This window comes from Sebastes umbrosus, chromosome 11 (assembly GCF_015220745.1).
Source record: "Sebastes umbrosus isolate fSebUmb1 chromosome 11, fSebUmb1.pri, whole genome shotgun sequence".
Lineage (NCBI taxonomy): Eukaryota > Metazoa > Chordata > Actinopteri > Perciformes > Sebastidae > Sebastes > Sebastes umbrosus.
In genome coordinates, this window is record NC_051279.1 from 28508840 (window position 1) to 28525804 (window position 16965).

Below are 16965 nucleotides of genomic sequence, written 5' to 3' on the forward strand. Positions count from 1 at the left end.
TCTCATTTCCAAAACAATGTGGCTGAGGGTTAATTCATTCAAGCGAAGCGTCACAGATTTTCAGACGACTCAAGTGTCACCGCAGCGCGGCAGTACATGAAGTGATCGTCCACCAGATGACGACACGAAATGACCGGCGTTGCTTTGCCGCATGTACTGCGCGCGCTGTGGTAACGTTACCACAGCCAGTTGAAAATCGGCGTGGGTGTGGAGTCAACAGTTCTCTGCTCTGTGCTTCCTAGCTGCGTATCAAGCTAAACTCTAAGCCCGCCCACTTTTTAACGGCCCAATCAAATGCGAATGATTTGATTTAAATCCATCTTGTAACTGTGCACCGCTTAAATATTCTGTTTCACTGAGAGACACGTCAGTACAGCAGTTGGAGATGCTCTAACTTCAGTTTCATGGGGACTTGAATTCGTATCTACATCAATGGCTTGCAAATGGTTTGGCATCATACTCCTGATTAGGAAAGTAAAAATATACTGCTGACCAGGTGGACTACAGAAAATTAATCAACACAAAGGAGGTAAAAACGGCAACCAAACACACCACAGTATATAGTGTGAGCTGGCCATACTTCCTTCACAGGAAAACAGGCAGGGGGGAAAAAAACTTGCTGATAAAAGCCTGTGCACCATCTGTTTCAAAGTCAAAGGACTAATGAGAGCGCAGAGTGAGGAAGAAATTGGTTCTGTGCCTGGGAGATAGAGAGGAAAGTCAAGACTTGAGTGTTGTTGTGGGAGCTCGAGGTTAAGAGGGAGAGAGAGCGAGAGAGAAGCTGACATACTGTAGGGCAGGGAGGCACTGCTAGCAATGGAAGAGGTATCACTGCAGGTAGATGCTGGGGAGGGAGGAGGACCCATCTCAGTCTTCACCAGCTCTGGCTTGCTTTCCGTCCTATGGGATAAGATAGTGAAGTGAATTTTACTTATTCTTATCTTAAGTGAGACTGAACTCTATGTCTTCTAATTGTGGGTAAAAGTGTAGTGAAACAAAATTATGTAAACTATTAATATACAAAAATGGACTGTTTTTTTCTGCATAAAATGAAACTGACTTGATTTCCTGGGTCTTAGTGGTCTTCTCCATGTTCTTGAGGCTCTCTGGTGAGCGCAGCTGGAACCTGCAACTGTCATTCATGTTCCAGACAGACTCCAACAGAACGCCAACTTTGGGAATCCCAGCGCTGACAGAAAAGGCCACTGCACCGGCATGGTAGAGGGGGTTATTCCTCAAGCACACCTAAGGAAGGAACGAGTGTAATGATTTTATTTCTAAAAATGACTGATTTTGGATACATTTTAATTTCAGAAATGATCATTATCGGTAAAATTGTAACAAAAATTATCGGTATCAAATTGATTTCAAAAGTTTGGTGTCGCACATCACTAGTTTCAAGACAAACCTCTTATTAACATTAAAATGGAAAAGTCAGAACAGAAGAGGAACTTAGTCCACCTCTGTCATACAAGATAATAACAATTGTGCAAGCGAACAAAAGTTAAAACAATGAAAATTCAAAATTCGGTCTCACCTGTGTTCCCACGGTGATGTTTGGTATCGAGGAGATGCCAGCACTGGACTTTGGCTTTTTGTTCTTGGCTCTGGCCTTTTCAAGCATCTTCTTTCGTTGACTAAAAGGCACAACGCCCCTGCAGACAGATGCAAACAGCGACACGTTCATACCTTTCCCTGACATACACCATTCTCACTTTGACAATTTAACAAATACATCAATTTGTAACCCCTTTCTAAATGTCACATTATAGCACATAATAAATGTAGTGACAGAATATTTACCCATCAATAACACCATGAAAGACAAATGTGTAATAAACTATTGTTTTGACTTTGATGAACACTACTGCTACACTTAACGGGATAACAATGTGATAGTGACAATCAGAAAGAAAAGTTATTATTAAAAAACATAGAATTACAATTCCATATACAGTGGAAACCGCCTATAGTGATCATAGTTACAGTGATCAACCGCTTATATGGAATAAAAAAGCTTGGGATAGAATCATTCATATACAAATGCTGTTTAAATAATTCGCTTATAGTAGTCAAGTAATTCGCTTACAGTGTTGACATGAAAACATCTGTAAAAACATTTTAAAACTATATTAGACATACGTTAATTTAATTTTTGTTTAGTTTTTTTACTTTAATCACATGATACTTTGCGTCGCGGACCGTCTGCTTTCCGGCTGGATACCTGAGGCTGATGCTGCGTGTGCATTGTTATCATAACAGGAAAAGGAAAGCACCTGTGGCTGCGCTACCGAGTGAGAGAACAAGGAGCCCCGGCAGAGGGGCGCCGTTCTGCATGCACGCTCGCGCTGCAGAGCCGGACAAAAAACGGCAATGTCTCACCCTCGGTGAGGGAAAAGGCTGGAGAATTGGCAGCGAGACAGTAAATAGCGAAGCGGTCCGTTTCATAACTTTATGCAATAAATATACAAATGTCAATTAGATGGTAATCGGCATAAGAAATGACGCACAACAACAAAAATTTGGTTATAATAATCATCATGCTTATAGTGATCAATTTGACCCGGACAGACATGATCACTATAAGTGGTTTCCACTGTAGTTTAATGTAAAAACACGTATTCTTCTCACCACCAGTAGAGGCTATTCTCCAGCTGTACACACGTGTAGAGCGCACAGCAGTGCAGCGACACCATACGTTCCCCCTGCAGCTCAGGGAAAGCCTGAGCGCTGTGCTCCAGTTTAGAGGCCACTGTGCTCAGTGTGTCGTCCACCCAGGTTGCCACCTATACCGCGAACACACACACAAACTTGAGTTAATGAACAATCCATTAAATAAATATTTGTAATGTCAGGATGGCTGATTAGCAACTATAGAAACATTTCTTTAGCCAATCACAATCTTATGGTTACACAACTTATCCTGTGGTTGAGTACTGTTACCATGCAAGACCAAGCAGAGCACACATTCTTATGTCAAGAGGACCAATCCTAATCTACCTTGTTGGTCTCTGTAGCCACAGTGGCTCTGATGCTATTGGCAGACAATAAGGTGATCTTCTCATTGGCCAGGCCCAGGAAGGACACGCGCGGGTGATGAACAGAAGGATTCTGATGGAATAAAGGACAGAAAAGTCTTCAACATACAATAAACTATAAGTGCTTTCTAGCCATTAAGCATGCTACAATAACAGATAGATGCATATTGTATTTCCGCTAAAAAATACATATAATGCAGTCTGGGTAATTCCATTCACATGGGTTTCATTCTCCACCTGTGCATTCCTGTAGGGTTCAGGTTCGCTCCACTTCCACTGATATAGCTCTCCTTTGGAGCTGACCGCCACTAGCTCTGAGAACATGGCTCCGATGCTCACAAACTTCACACCGTCCTGGAAAGAAAATTAGAAATCTTAATAAATGTCAGGTAATATAAAACTTAACTCTGATTGTCCGATGAATTGAATTTGCTACTAGTGGACTCCAATCAAGTTGTGGAGACATCTCAAGAGGTAATAATAGAATAGATCGAAGCTCCACTTGCTATATCATAGCGAAAATTTCTGCGTTTTAAAATAAACATTAGATAAACAGCTCTGTTTGTGCTCCTCCTACCTTGTCAGGCCACCACTGGAGCTCCTCTCCCAAGGAGACAGGGCTCTGGACCGGGATGCTCTTCTTGTCCAAGCTGGGTTCGCCCTCACGGCTGGTGGAGCCTCGCTCTGTGTCGAACGAGGCCCCATCCAGCCACCGGCGTTCGCGTAACCTCAATACGGACTCACGCTCACGCAACAGCTCTGAGTCGCGCTCTAAGGGAAGAAGGAGAACTGGTATGCAATAAGGTCACACCAGTGGGATAGAAGTAAGCCACTCTCTGGGAAAGACCCGTCAACATAGGTTTAAGGATAGAGAGAGGAAGATAAGATTCTTTAGAATCCCTGTGATGCAGATCAAAATTGCAGTACTGAAGATTGAGTGGGAGTCTAAATTAAACTGGTGGGTGAGTCAGTTTGCACGCTCATGTGTTAGAATGCGAGGTAGAAGAGGAAATGGATAGACAGAAAGAAAGCATGCATATGTGCTAAAGGTGGGCTAGGTTTTTAGAATAGACTGCCTTAAAGGGTCCCTGTTAAGACAGGTGGGCCTAGCGGGCCTTTCTCAGAGAGCTCACAGTATGTACTACAGCCATGCAGCATACAACACCAAAAATATATCGCCTGTAACACCAAACAGCCATATTACAAATCAAGCTAAACAGAAATAAAGAGGATATTTCACCAGCAAACAAGCTAAAACCATTGCATTTTACATTACTGGTAATTTGTGTAAAACATATACTGGCTCAAGTTCACATTTAGCAAAGAGGAAAATATTTTCTCCTATAATACATTTTTTTTCTTCTTTACAGTCATTTTGTCAAAAAAAACTGCTTTGTTTGTTAGATAATCTCTGTTTTATTCAAAACTTAAGCCACTCACAAGTTTTTTTTTCTTACAATCCATCTCAAGAAAAACACTGTAAAAACACTGCCTTGCTTTTCCAACTTTTCTACTGTGTTGTCTTATCTTTCATAAGCTATTAAAGCTCCATCCCCTCAACAAAAGCCATCACCAGTGTTGCCACCAAAGCCTCTCTAACACCCTTACTAGTCAGAAGTGAGTTGTGGATTTACCTCTGGAGGATCCCAGGCGAGACAGCGAGGAGCGTCTAAAAGAGGGGTAGCCAAAGTAGCTGATGTCCTCAGAGAACATGGCATCAGCATCAATAATCACACTGGGATGAGCTGAGTGAATGTCTGCATCCAGCAGGGACATCAGGTCCTCTGCATGGGACAAGGGCACAACAGGATGCAAGGTTTAAGAAAAAAAACAAAAAAACATTTATTATAATATTTATTTATGAATTTGGCAAATACTATTAAGACAAGATCATTATTAAATAATTTGAATACTGTATTATGCATCCACACAAGCCTATTTGTATTATAATATGTTGAACTGCTAAGCCTGAACTCCAATCTTAAATAGTGATGATCCCTTGTTGAAAAAACACAATAACATTATATAAGCCGTTGTCCTTTCTGTCTCCATTTGTCTGTTTTGACAAACCTCCAGGGAGGTAGGACTCGCTGGCTGTGTCGTCTCCATCGTCTCCATCTTCATCATCCCGGCTCAGCAGGTTGTTGACGGCGAGGTTAACATCCAGGTTGGTCCTCTGGAGTTCCCTAATGATCACACTCCTGGACTTCCCCTGAAGGACTACCTGGGCCTGGGGAAAAGGATGACAATTTGTTTGAGTACGGAAAAAGGTTGTTGTTTTTTTTGTTGTTTTTTCAAAGAAAAGATAAATACATGCTGATGAGTTTGTACCTGAGTAATAAGTTCTTCGGGGATGACAGAAGCTGGTATGACTGGCTGAGGCTGGCTACCTAGCAGGCCCGAGCCTCGATCCCTTCCTGTGCGGATCACCCGGGTCTGTCGACGGGAATCGCGAGCTGCTGTTGATGACCTGACCGACGTGCCCCCGCCTCCACCGCCACCTCCGCCACCTCCTCCTCCACTGCTGCTGCCGCCTCCAGCTCCGCCTCCCCCTGCTCCTCCTCCGCTTCCACCTCCTCCACTGCTTCCATTTACGCCAGAGCTCCAGCGACTCCTGTTACATACAGTGCAAGGCCATGGTCAGACACAACTGCCAAAAACACCATCTGACTAACAGAGCAGACTCAAAACACGCACACTTCTGGGTACGAAGGGATTCAGCCTTTGTGACAGCGGAGACTAAGAAGGTTTTGCATCAGCAGCATTTACAGGAAGGAAGAAATTAACTGGTGGCAATTTTCCTAATTTAATCAGGTATTGTAAGAGAAAAAAGCTTTGATATAATATCATGAATGTATTATGTACATATTTTGGATATTTCAACTATCATTTTGTTTCAGCTCAACATTAAACTGTAAGGGTGCACGTTAAGAGGGTTATTCTGCACAACAATCTATATTTTGAGGAAGAACTAAATTCTCCAGTGATCAACAAAAGCGCTAAGACTGCAAATTTAGAGTCGATGAACATGCTTTTCAGTGTATGCCCTTTGGTGGACACATTTATCCATTATATTTTTACAGCCCCCTAAAGAAGCCTGTGGGGAATACACCCCTAACCCGCAGCAGCGTCAGTGCTGTGCTCTCAACACCGAGCTTTCACAGGACCATTTGTCTCTGTCAACCCTGCCAGAACTTACCCAAGGGTGTTGCCTGCCAGTCTGCCCAGTGTGTCAGAGCCAGACAGGAACCAGGGCGGATCACTAGTCCTGCCTGGCCTGGAGCTCCTTCCTGTCCCTGAACCACTGCTCAACTTTGAACTGGAAACAAAAGATGGGAGATCAGTTACAAACCTACAGAAGTCCCACACAGAACCAAAATACTTTCTTTTATTACCTGGGTTAACAGAAACTAAATTTACCCGAGGTTTGTTAAATTATACCCCTCGGTTCAGGATTCATTTTTACGTTTAATATTATATTGCGAAACAGGAGGGGGTATTTTGGAGACTAGCATGGCAACACCCTTGGGAATCAGAATTGGCTGCAACTCGTTCCTCATTCAAGACTTTCCTTTTTTAAAAGTTCTTGGGGTTTTGGGGCTGCGACAGCTTTCTCCTATTTCAAGGCTTTCTTATAATGGTATGCCTTCTGAGTAACCAAAAGTAGTTTACTTCAATATTCTTAACTCACGTGTTCTAAATAGGTTTCATATAAATAGTATAAATGGTATTTTGCTGTGGAAAGGGAACTAAATTATGCCAACGTTTCATGTAACAGGGACTACAGTGACACTGAATTTACTGTCCAATAAAATAATACAATCACATTTAGTACCATATTGTAAATGGAGGGCAATGGGATACAGAAACAAGGATTCAGATGCAACACAGAAACAGCAAATTCAGAAAGTCAACAAGCTGACAACACGTGTAACTTTTGTTACGATTCAAAATCATTGCCAAAGACAACATGCCACACTTTTTCCTCATTTCCTTCCCAGCACCCCACAGTGGTGCTGGCTGAAAAGCTATTACAATGTAAAACCATCTCATCTTCTTTTGCAAGTCTGCGGCAGGGAACAAAACATGTGTTCTGCTGAAAAGTTTGGAGCAGGGGGCTCCCTGGGCTTTTACAACGCGATTCACAACATGCATATTTAGCAGCTAGAGGGGACTTGAAAGCTCTGAAATCACTGTTGGATGTTGTTCTGCTGGCAGGAGATCGACAACTATCAATGAGACATTCATCAAAAATACATACTCACAGCCAACACAAAACAGAGCAGCTAGTAAAAAAAAAAAAAAAGTATTTTTATTAAATAGCACACACTCAGCACAGCCATTAAGGCAACTGGCTTTCAGAAAGTTACACAAACTATTTTGGGACTGTCTTGCTGTTGGTTGTTTGGTGTCAAGATTAGCAAAGACAGAAGTATTGAGGGGGTGTAAAGACTAACTGACACGTGTCGGAAAATCAATACAAGAGTCTTAGATACGGCCACATCAATATAAAACTCTGAATCTGACTCAAATGTTGAGGGGAATCTGTCAAAAATCGATACGTCCATCATAAACAAATACAGTCAGAAATACCTCCTCTTGAGCAGCTTTTTACATATTATCCGTGTGTATGCCATAGATGTATAAAGAGGTGTATGAGCGGAAAGAGTGTGTGTATGAGCCGAGGGGAGAGTCAGAGGCAGCGAGTCGGGGCCCCGCATCTCCGCTGCATACAGAAAGCAGAACGCACAGCGGTCTAGCTAGCAAGTCATGTATGCAATTAGGCAGTCACTAGTGGGGACCTAGCTAGGTAACAAGCTATGAAGAGCCACAAAAACAAGAGGGATTAAAATGTGTCAGGCGATTTTTTTGCATGCGGGAGGCTAAGCTACATTCAACAGCAGTACACAAGAGTTATGGCTATATGTTAGCAGAAGCTAATAAATTAGCATCACCAACTTAAGGCTCTGACACACTAAGCCGACGGGCAGTTTGAGGCGGTCAGTGAGCGTCTGTCAGCCTAGTTTTTGCGGTGTGTCCCGCTCCGTCGGCTCTAGTCTGTCCATGTCGGAGGCTTTTCGGCCGATTCAGCATGTGGAAAGAAATCACTCTGATTGGCAGTTCAGCTTAAGCGAATCAGTGCACGAGAAGAGAAAAAGAACTGAGAAAAACAAGCTAACGAGAAAAGTCACGTCGAAAAACACAGAAGGTTCTTCTCATTTTTCAACTTCATCTCATCTCATCGTTCCAATACACGAATATTTTCACAACGACATGGCCATCTGGAATGAAGCTAAGTGGTGAGTGAGAGTGATGTGAAAATTGTCGGCAAACGCCACTTTGATTCATGTACGTATCATAACAACGGCTTGTATATCCGCAGTCCTCAGTCTTCTGGTTTCCCCTTTTAAATGACGAATACAGACTACCGCCGCCTGCTGGTGTGGAGAGTTATTTCATTTCACGCAGGCGCAGAACGTACGTGCTAATTGTCTGTCGGCTGTAGTCTTTGCGGTGTGTTCGGGTGCAACTTGTCGACCAAAATAAAGGCGACATGAAGCGACGCAACAGGCGGCCTTTGTTGCCGCTAGTTCTCTGATGTTGGGTTGGTGTGTCCCTAGCTTTAATTAGACCTCCTAGTATCCCACTGCTACACTAGTATAGCAACAGTTTAGTTTTTGGCCATTGCCAGTGGATGCAGTGAAATAATACTTTTCTGTGCCTCAAGAGTTTTCGGTAGACCTAGAATACAGTCTGTGTTTCACAATGCTGGACACCATGTCAGTAATTCATAGTTTTCCACATCATCATTTCAGTAATAAGGCAAACAATGGTTGAAATTAAACGGTAACGGTATAATTTTTGTATCGTATCGCAGTTCTGTTTCTACATTGGAAAAACAAATGTCCCTGGAATGCATTTAACTTTGGGGAAGAACTCTCTGAAAAGCAGCTCTCAACATCATAATCACAAAAGCACAACACTCCAAAGCATCCCCTAATCCACCAACTGCCTGTTGGGAGGACTTTTTGGGAAATAGACCTGTGATGTATTCATATGTATGTATCACTCTTTTGCAGCAAAGAGCCAGAGTATTATTCTACAAGTGAAACCATGTCCAACTGCTTCATACTCAGCCAAAAGGGGCACAAGTGCCGAATTCAAATCACAGCAACCACCGTCAGTAAGCCTGTGCATGTTCAGTGCATCTTGTACTAGGCATCTCCACAAGCAATCTGTTTTCCAACTCAGTGCCAATGCTAAAACTGTTTCCGGGATAGATCCCATCATAAAGAAGTCTCTCACCCATCGCTGCCGTCCGGTTTGCTGAGCTCCAGGCGATCAGGCTGGACAGCAAAGCTGATTCTGCACACGCGGCCATCCTACAAGAGATGCATTCATGGTTTTTAGTGTCACAGATTAGACAAATGAAAGCTCTGAAAGTAGGAGAAATCATACAGTAATGTTGAGTGCAATATATCAAATTAGGAATTGAAACTAAAACTAAATAAAGCCAAACACACTCAACCACCTTTCACATCGGAGTCTTAATGCAAATTATTGCTGTGTATATGAGTTCATGTACTTAAGAGGTGCTGTAAACTGGGGCTGGGACGATTCACCTATCACCCAATTCGATTCTACCACGATACTTGGGTGCCGATTCGATATGTATTGCGATTTTTAAGTATTGCGATTCTACAAGTATTGCGATTCGATATTATGATTAATTGCGACCATGGGAAAAAGTTGAATCATACACTTCTAGGGACTTTTAATTTGACAAATATCTAAATTAATACATTAAAATATTGGATTTAAAGCATGTACATAGTCAGAAATGTCCTGAAGTCATATATATCCGTCATTGTTAGACATTATTTATTACATTTTTTCCACCGTTTTCTACTTCCTCATTGCGGTCAGCTTCGGTATGTTTTGGCTGACTACAACAATAAAAGCGGTAACTTCTTTCTACCTCTGCATAGACTCAAATTAAGCAAATATATTGATTCTGGAATTAAAAAATCTATTTCAAAATCGTAAAAAAGAAATCGCAATATATAGGTGAATCGATTTTTTCCCACCCCTAATATATACTGGAAGATATAATTCATGTTATAGCCAAACCAAACCCTGCGCCATTAGAATAGACATTAAGATTAACACACTACTGTTTGTGAGGTTTGTTAATGCACAATTGCATTGCAAAGAATGAAGGCACAACATTTGACTTCACACTTGTCCTGAACACACTTCCACCTGCATGTCCCAGATAGCTGACATTTCTGTCAAAGCCCAAATAAACAAACTGAGGTCAACTATTACAAACTGGATTAGCCTACTTGAAGTTTGCCTGGGAATCAGACAAATCTGCAAGGTCATGTTTTCTGGCAGATGAGTCTGGTCCATCTACGCTCTGGACAGATTTCAGCAACTTGAGACCTGACGGGCCAATCACCACCGTTTATTTAATATGGGGCGTGTTTGAGACGATGACTGTAAAGAGGAGCGCCGTTGAGGCATTTTCTAAAATATGGCTGCAGCTGACGTGGAACTTTCTGTTGAATAGTATATTTACGCTTAGGGATGCGGCAATCTGATCTTTTCAGTTCCAATCCCAAATTCCTGAGTCCCGATAGTTAGTTAGATAGATAGTTCCGATCCGATACCAGTGTTTAATTAATAAGCTGTATGCCTCACTGTGTGGAAGAGACTGGGATCATTGTTTTATGTGTGAGGCAACATCAGGCTTGATTTAACATTGCTTTCTTAACCTCGCAAATCAAAATATAACAAATAAATACATAGATATAAATTCATTGAACTGTTATTTATTATCAAAATAATAAATCGTACACCAGCAACTTGATAAAAAATCTTCAAAATTAAAAAAAGGAGTTACAATTCAAGTGTAAACCTTTTTAATGCAGCAACAAATTGGTCAAAACTTCAACAGGAATTAAAATTCCAGTTAGTATATAAACATAGATGTGAATTGAATAGATCGGCCTCATTGTCACTGATACTCGATCCAGCTATTTGAGTCAGTATCGGCCCCGTATCCGATATCGGTGCATCACTATTTTAGCTAAAAGAAAAATCAACAGCACTTAAAGCTTTTCTTGAGAAGAAAGATGTGTTTGCCATACTTCTGACATTCTGGCATTTTTGTCTATGCCCGTTGATAACGCCCCTTGGAAAATCAAAAATAAACAGAGGTTCCAGACTATTTGGCATTTGCAATTTGGTCTGGCGATGTCAGAAAACAGAAGCAAATTACGTAGTGTTTTATAGCAAAGTCAGAGGTCATCTGACAATAGTGACCCAGTTTGAACTGAAAGCTTCATATTATACTGAACTGTTTTTGGTGGGCAATAAATAAATAATAAACATACACTCTAGATCCCCAAGTGTTTCATTAATGCTAATGATGTAATGTCTTATAGCATTACCTCAAGGAGGAATCCGGCATGGTTTGGACCGACAACACACTGTTTTAGGGTAGCCTGCTCCAGCAGACTAAGGTGTGGATGACTGCATTGGAGAAGGGAAAAACAAAGCACAAAGACAAATGAGACAATATACAGGATAATAAAAAAGATCCTGTTAAACAACGACTGTTAAACAAAGCAGCCTACAGTTACAATGTTGACACAAACTTACCTGTTATAGCTGTATTTGTTGAGTTTCTCCGAGACTTCACGGAGCCTGACAAGAAGATAAAGTCTATATTAATACAAGTAAGACCAAGAACCAATTAATGCAGATTAATGTATGCAATTCAGAATTGCAGTGCTGGAAGATACTTTAAAACAGGAACCACTGATTACACAAATCATGTTGATTTTATCATATCTACTGTCAACATTTTACCCTAAAGGCCCTGACACACCAAGTTGATTGTCAGCCGTCGGACAGTTTGGGACCGTTGGACAGTTTAGCGCCCCTCATGTGAATAGAAAGGCAGACGGGAGCGCTTGTCTGTCTCATGGCATAGAAACGGATTCTGTGCTCAACTGTATTCTGTCGGTACAACTGTATTATATTAAAATATATCTTATCTACAGGCTAAATAATCTGCAGACTATCAGACTAGGCACGCAAAGTGCATTATTATCGGAGATGTGTCTGTGTTTCTGTTCCTGTTCCGGTGTTTTGCACGGAGATGATACCCGCCTGTCCGCTCGCTATCCCACTCGCTCTCATCTCCGGCTCTCTGAAGCTCTGTACGCCGTTGTTGCCTAGCGAAGGCAGCGGTGTCAGCCGTACAATAACCTTATATTTTGATGTTAATAAAATGCATCTAAATTCACGAATATGAAGGATATTATTACTGACATTCCTGTAATATTACGTCACAACGTCCGCTGTATTAGCCACGTGTTTATTTGTTTATAGAGCAGGGAAGTGAGATCAGATCACAAGTGGTCACTCAAGACGCATGTGGCGACGCATTCTCATGCCAGGCGTGAACAGATGTACTTAGAGCTGTCCACTTGTGATCCGATCACTCAGGACACATGTTAATGCCAGATCTGAACAGGGCCTTAGTTCGCTATGTCAAATGCCTCCAAAAGTTGCAGTCCCCATGAACATCAGTGGTGGCTATTGCTATGGAGAAGATGCCAGCAAAGGGAGGCCATTCAGAGCTGTTGCATATTTTAAACAATTTGCCATTGCATTAAGGATGAAGCTGCTACATTGATCCACAAATAATCTAGCATTCAAATGGGAATAATAAACACTGCATTTCCAGAAAAACAGAATGTTATGCTCAGTCATTGGATGTTTCTCACTACAATGCTCCTTGCCTTTTTAATCAACTAAACAATTAGTTTTGTTTTTTCAGGAGATCGTCTCATTTTTATACTGATGAATCAATCCAGACTCCAATTCCAATATGACTAACGCAACATTGTCCATGCAGAAAATTAATAGGACTTTTACTTCCGAAACCCCTGACAAACAATGTAAAGTGGAAACACAAGACAGTAAAAAAAAATGTAGAAGAAGGTCCGCACACTGTAGCTCCCTTCAAGTGCAATTTATTGGCACATCTTAGTTAGTGACGTTTCGAGCAGAAGCTCTTCTTCAGACTTAATAAATTTGCAGAGACGCCATCATAAAAGGTAAACTCTCTGGTCACATGATAGTCACATGATAACGCCAGTGACCTAAATATAAGTCATAGGTTACGTCACATGTATATTAAGAAAAACACATATAAACAACAGTATATACAAAAATGCATATACAAATATTCATCAATCAATAATATAGGCAAGTACCTCACAGCTCATAAGAATAATATTAAGCCCATGGCTGTCATACTTTCTATAAGGCTAGAATTAAATAGATCAGTGATAGATCAATATTTACAAGTTTAATTGAATTGCCTGTTGTTGGCTGATGTAGTACATCGTCTAATTACCTTCTTTGTTGTTTCGTCCCATTAACCTCCACTCACATCCAATACAGACAGACAATCTGACTTGAGGAATTGCATATATGCAAACATGCTTAACCACATGTGGTCTGAGATGTACTGTGTCCTGACACGTGTCTAGCTTCTTGTCAATAAGCATACATCAACTCTCAACTCCTCCACCTATTTACCCTATGCCGTCATCTTGAAAATATGCTTCTGCAAATGGTTTCTTCCACACGTGATTATTACACACAGATATAGAAGTACTGGGGCACCTGTTGTGATGAATGCCCTAAATCAAAACGCAAAAGAAAAGACGTCAACTTCAGAAAACTCCTCTTCAGTGGTAAATGTAAATGCAGTGCATTACGGATCATGTATACTATTCAAACACAATTTACATGTTAATACCAGATGTAAACCTAAAAATACCATTATAAATCTTGCTCATGATTGCACAAAAACAAGAGACAAGCAATGAAAAAATGTTGCCCATGTAGGCACAAAACTTAAGCAGAATTTCAATGTAAATGTGCTGTGTGTTGGTTCATTTTCCACGGTCTATGTCATTCCACTGCTTGATGAAACATGTCCGCACACTGACAAACAATCTAAAATCTCTAGAAATTGTGCAAGATACAAATGGTAAAGGTAGAAATCTCCTCACAATACAGAAGCACATTGAAAGCCCATGCAGCAGCCCAAACACTAAAGAAAAGTAAGAGAAAATGACTCACACAGCATCCAGGTCAGTTATTCACTAAGCTACCCATCAAATAAATGGCACCACTGTAGTAGCAGAGACACAAAGTCTACTCGCCTCAATGACCAATTTAAAACAGTTTCACTAAAGCACAGCAAAAGCATATTAAACATCCATCGCACTACAGGGGAAATGCAATTTGCCATTCCACTGTGCTAAACTAATGTGTCTAAGCAGACCTCAGTTAGGTCAAGCAAACCACTGGCATTTGGTTGAGGAAATCTGACCGGATATACATGCCAGGCAAGCGCTTCAAATGAGCCAAGCTGGACCAAGCCTTTTTACTTCAAATGGAGGCACTTATCTGCTTTGACAACTGCAAGTTCCTTCGTGGGGAAGTGAGAGGAGGGGGGCTCCCAGCAGCACATGGTGACTGTAGCATGCAATGGCATGCAAGCCTGGGGATGAAACAGCCATGACCTCTTTAAGGAACCAATGGTCCATCCATCCATACTACCAAGATGTTCCAGTGGCTTTCTCAATAACCAGAGTAACCAGCAGAGTAACTCCTGTCAGTCAGACCAAAGCTGGGCCCCCCAGAGTTAGATAGTACACCAACCTGCAAAAAGCGTTCAAATACTCTGAGCCTATATCAGTTCCTAATCTCAAGGTCATTCTAAAAACACCTCTCAACCTCTATGTCTTTAAGTAGAACAGCTCATTAATCAGTTCAATCTCAATGGATGATATAAATAGGTTTATCATAAATCACATGTTCTGCCAAAATACAGGTCGCACACAATTTTCATGGACCTCTCTTCCAACTTCTTACTGTCTCATGATCTCTCTTCAGTTTCCTAAAGAAACCCCATTAAACAGTGTGATGCATGCCAGCAGCACGTCACTGCTAACAATAATAATTGATTTAACTGTCCAGAGTATGCTGGAGGTATTTGGGTAATAGTGGAAAAGAAATCAAGTGTATGATCACGTGGACACTGAATAATCCATCCATCATACACACTTTTATAAGCCTTGGCTTGTCTCCTTAACCTACTAAAGTAGATAACAGGATTAATGTCAATGTTGCTAACTGTGCTTCACTGCATATCTTAGACATTTATCTCGGTACACAATGTAAAAAGACAACCCAAATGATATCATCTTTTCCTACGATGTTAGCAAGTAAATTGTGCCATTAAACTTCCATAAATCCCCTGACACACAAACCACACCAATATGTGGCTTTGTCAGGAGCGTGATAGCCATATTAGCTTGCTAGCATTAGCAGCTAGCTCTCAGTTAGCTGACGTTAGCTACTTCATTGATCATGATAATCAACGAGACGCCCACAAAACAAACAACCGACACACACGTCGACAGAGTGTATCTGTAATTTATACACGAAAACGCGTATCTTTTCCACAACATTGGGTTTTACGACCCTTATTTCCCTCTCTTTTCCCCCATCCCCCAACCCGCATTGTCTATCTCAACTTTGACTGTGAGCCAATCCTTCCAGAGGACCAAGGAAACAGCCTGCTAGTGCTAGCTAGTGCTAGCTACAAGGACTATGGAAGGAGGTTGGGAAACGGGTGGACTTGAGAAACGGGATATGACGCATGCGCAGTGTGACTGTAGCTGCGGTCCTGTGTTGCAATTGGCTCAATTTCGACGAGTGCAGACCAGATTCTACTGCGCATGTGTGGTACCCCCACAGCTATGACGTATGACCTAGCCTCCTTCTGTAGGCCTTGGTTAGCTAGTGTTAGCTCTCCATACAGATAGCCAGTTAACGGGCTAGCAGCTAGCAGTGGAGCGACTGTTAGGTAGCAGCGATGCTAACGAGGATTGTTCAAGATGCCGGGCCTTGTTTCAACCCTGGGGGGTCATTTCAATCAGATAAACCCCGACTGAAGACGCGTGGCAGTGTCCACACCGTTGGTAATAACAGTCTGGACTACTATAGACCAGACCCCACATATAGATACTGATTAAACATCTCGTGTTCAGCGGGCCGCAGCAGCATACCTGTCATTGAGCTGGTCCTCGGTCCCGGGCAGCGGGTGAACCACGAAGTGAATAGATGTCATGGGGTCAATCCAAAATCACACACAGACGTGTGAAAGATGTGGAAATTGTTATTCTTTCGATTACTGTGTATATTGTGGATTCATAGGAATCGTTTAATGGCGGAAAAAGCCTCGCGTTTTAGATCCCAGCCTCCTCACCCACATGCCGCCATCTTAACTCCAGCAGGCTTCTTCTCCTCTGTGTGTTGATTAGTGCACACATGCAACCACTCCGCTGGTTGGAGCCCGAGCACCAACAGGAAATGTGTTAAATTGGACGCGATTGGCCTCAAGAAAGAAAGGCAAAGACTACTGTAAATCACAAATACTACACTTTCACACTCCAAAGTCTTTGTTCTCAGCCAGTTCAGCTGATGTATCTGTGTTTTATTTGCGTTTTCAAGCGCCATGCAGTCATTTTCAGGTCCATTGTAAATGCATAAGAAAGGGTAAATGCGTTGCTACGGTACTTCATTGCAAGCTGAGACAATACAATACACAATAAACTATGACTGTGACAATAAGATATCACATACTACATAGATCAATCAAATACTACATGGATCAATCAAATACTACATAGATCAATCAAATACTACATAGATCAATCAAATACTACATAGATCAATCAAATACTACATGGATCAATCAAATACTACATAGATCAATCAAATACTACATGGATCAATCAAATACTACATGGATCAATCAAATACTACA

General features: G+C 41.6%; 1 protein-coding gene across 11 annotated transcripts in view; it reads right to left on the reverse strand.

Annotated features, from left to right (window-relative positions):
- Window positions 1–16481, reverse strand: part of ubr5 (ubiquitin protein ligase E3 component n-recognin 5) — a 44055-nt gene extending 27574 nt beyond the window's left edge. For 8 of the 11 annotated variants that reach the window (XM_037784111.1, XM_037784122.1, XM_037784121.1 and 5 more), the window contains exons 1-15: window positions 16205–16480; window positions 11706–11750; window positions 11495–11576; window positions 9345–9421; window positions 6238–6357; window positions 5370–5652; window positions 5109–5268; window positions 4673–4822; window positions 3616–3827; window positions 3276–3392; window positions 3001–3111; window positions 2632–2786; window positions 1538–1655; window positions 1061–1245; window positions 791–900 (exon numbers count right to left, since the gene is read on the reverse strand). In XM_037784111.1, coding sequence (XP_037640039.1) covers window positions 791–900; window positions 1061–1245; window positions 1538–1655; window positions 2632–2786; window positions 3001–3111; window positions 3276–3392; window positions 3616–3827; window positions 4673–4822; window positions 5109–5268; window positions 5370–5652; window positions 6238–6357; window positions 9345–9421; window positions 11495–11576; window positions 11706–11750; window positions 16205–16266 — 1987 coding nt within the window. In that variant the 5' untranslated portion in view covers window positions 16267–16480. Of the gene's footprint in view, window positions 1–790; window positions 901–1060; window positions 1246–1537; window positions 1656–2631; window positions 2787–3000; window positions 3112–3275; window positions 3393–3615; window positions 3828–4672; window positions 4823–5108; window positions 5269–5369; window positions 5653–6237; window positions 6358–9344; window positions 9422–11494; window positions 11577–11705; window positions 11751–16204 lie in introns of all 11 variants that reach the window. The other 3 variants (XM_037784117.1, XM_037784114.1, XM_037784113.1) reach the window with 2 other exon arrangements.
- Between the last annotated feature and the right edge of the window lie 484 nt (window positions 16482–16965).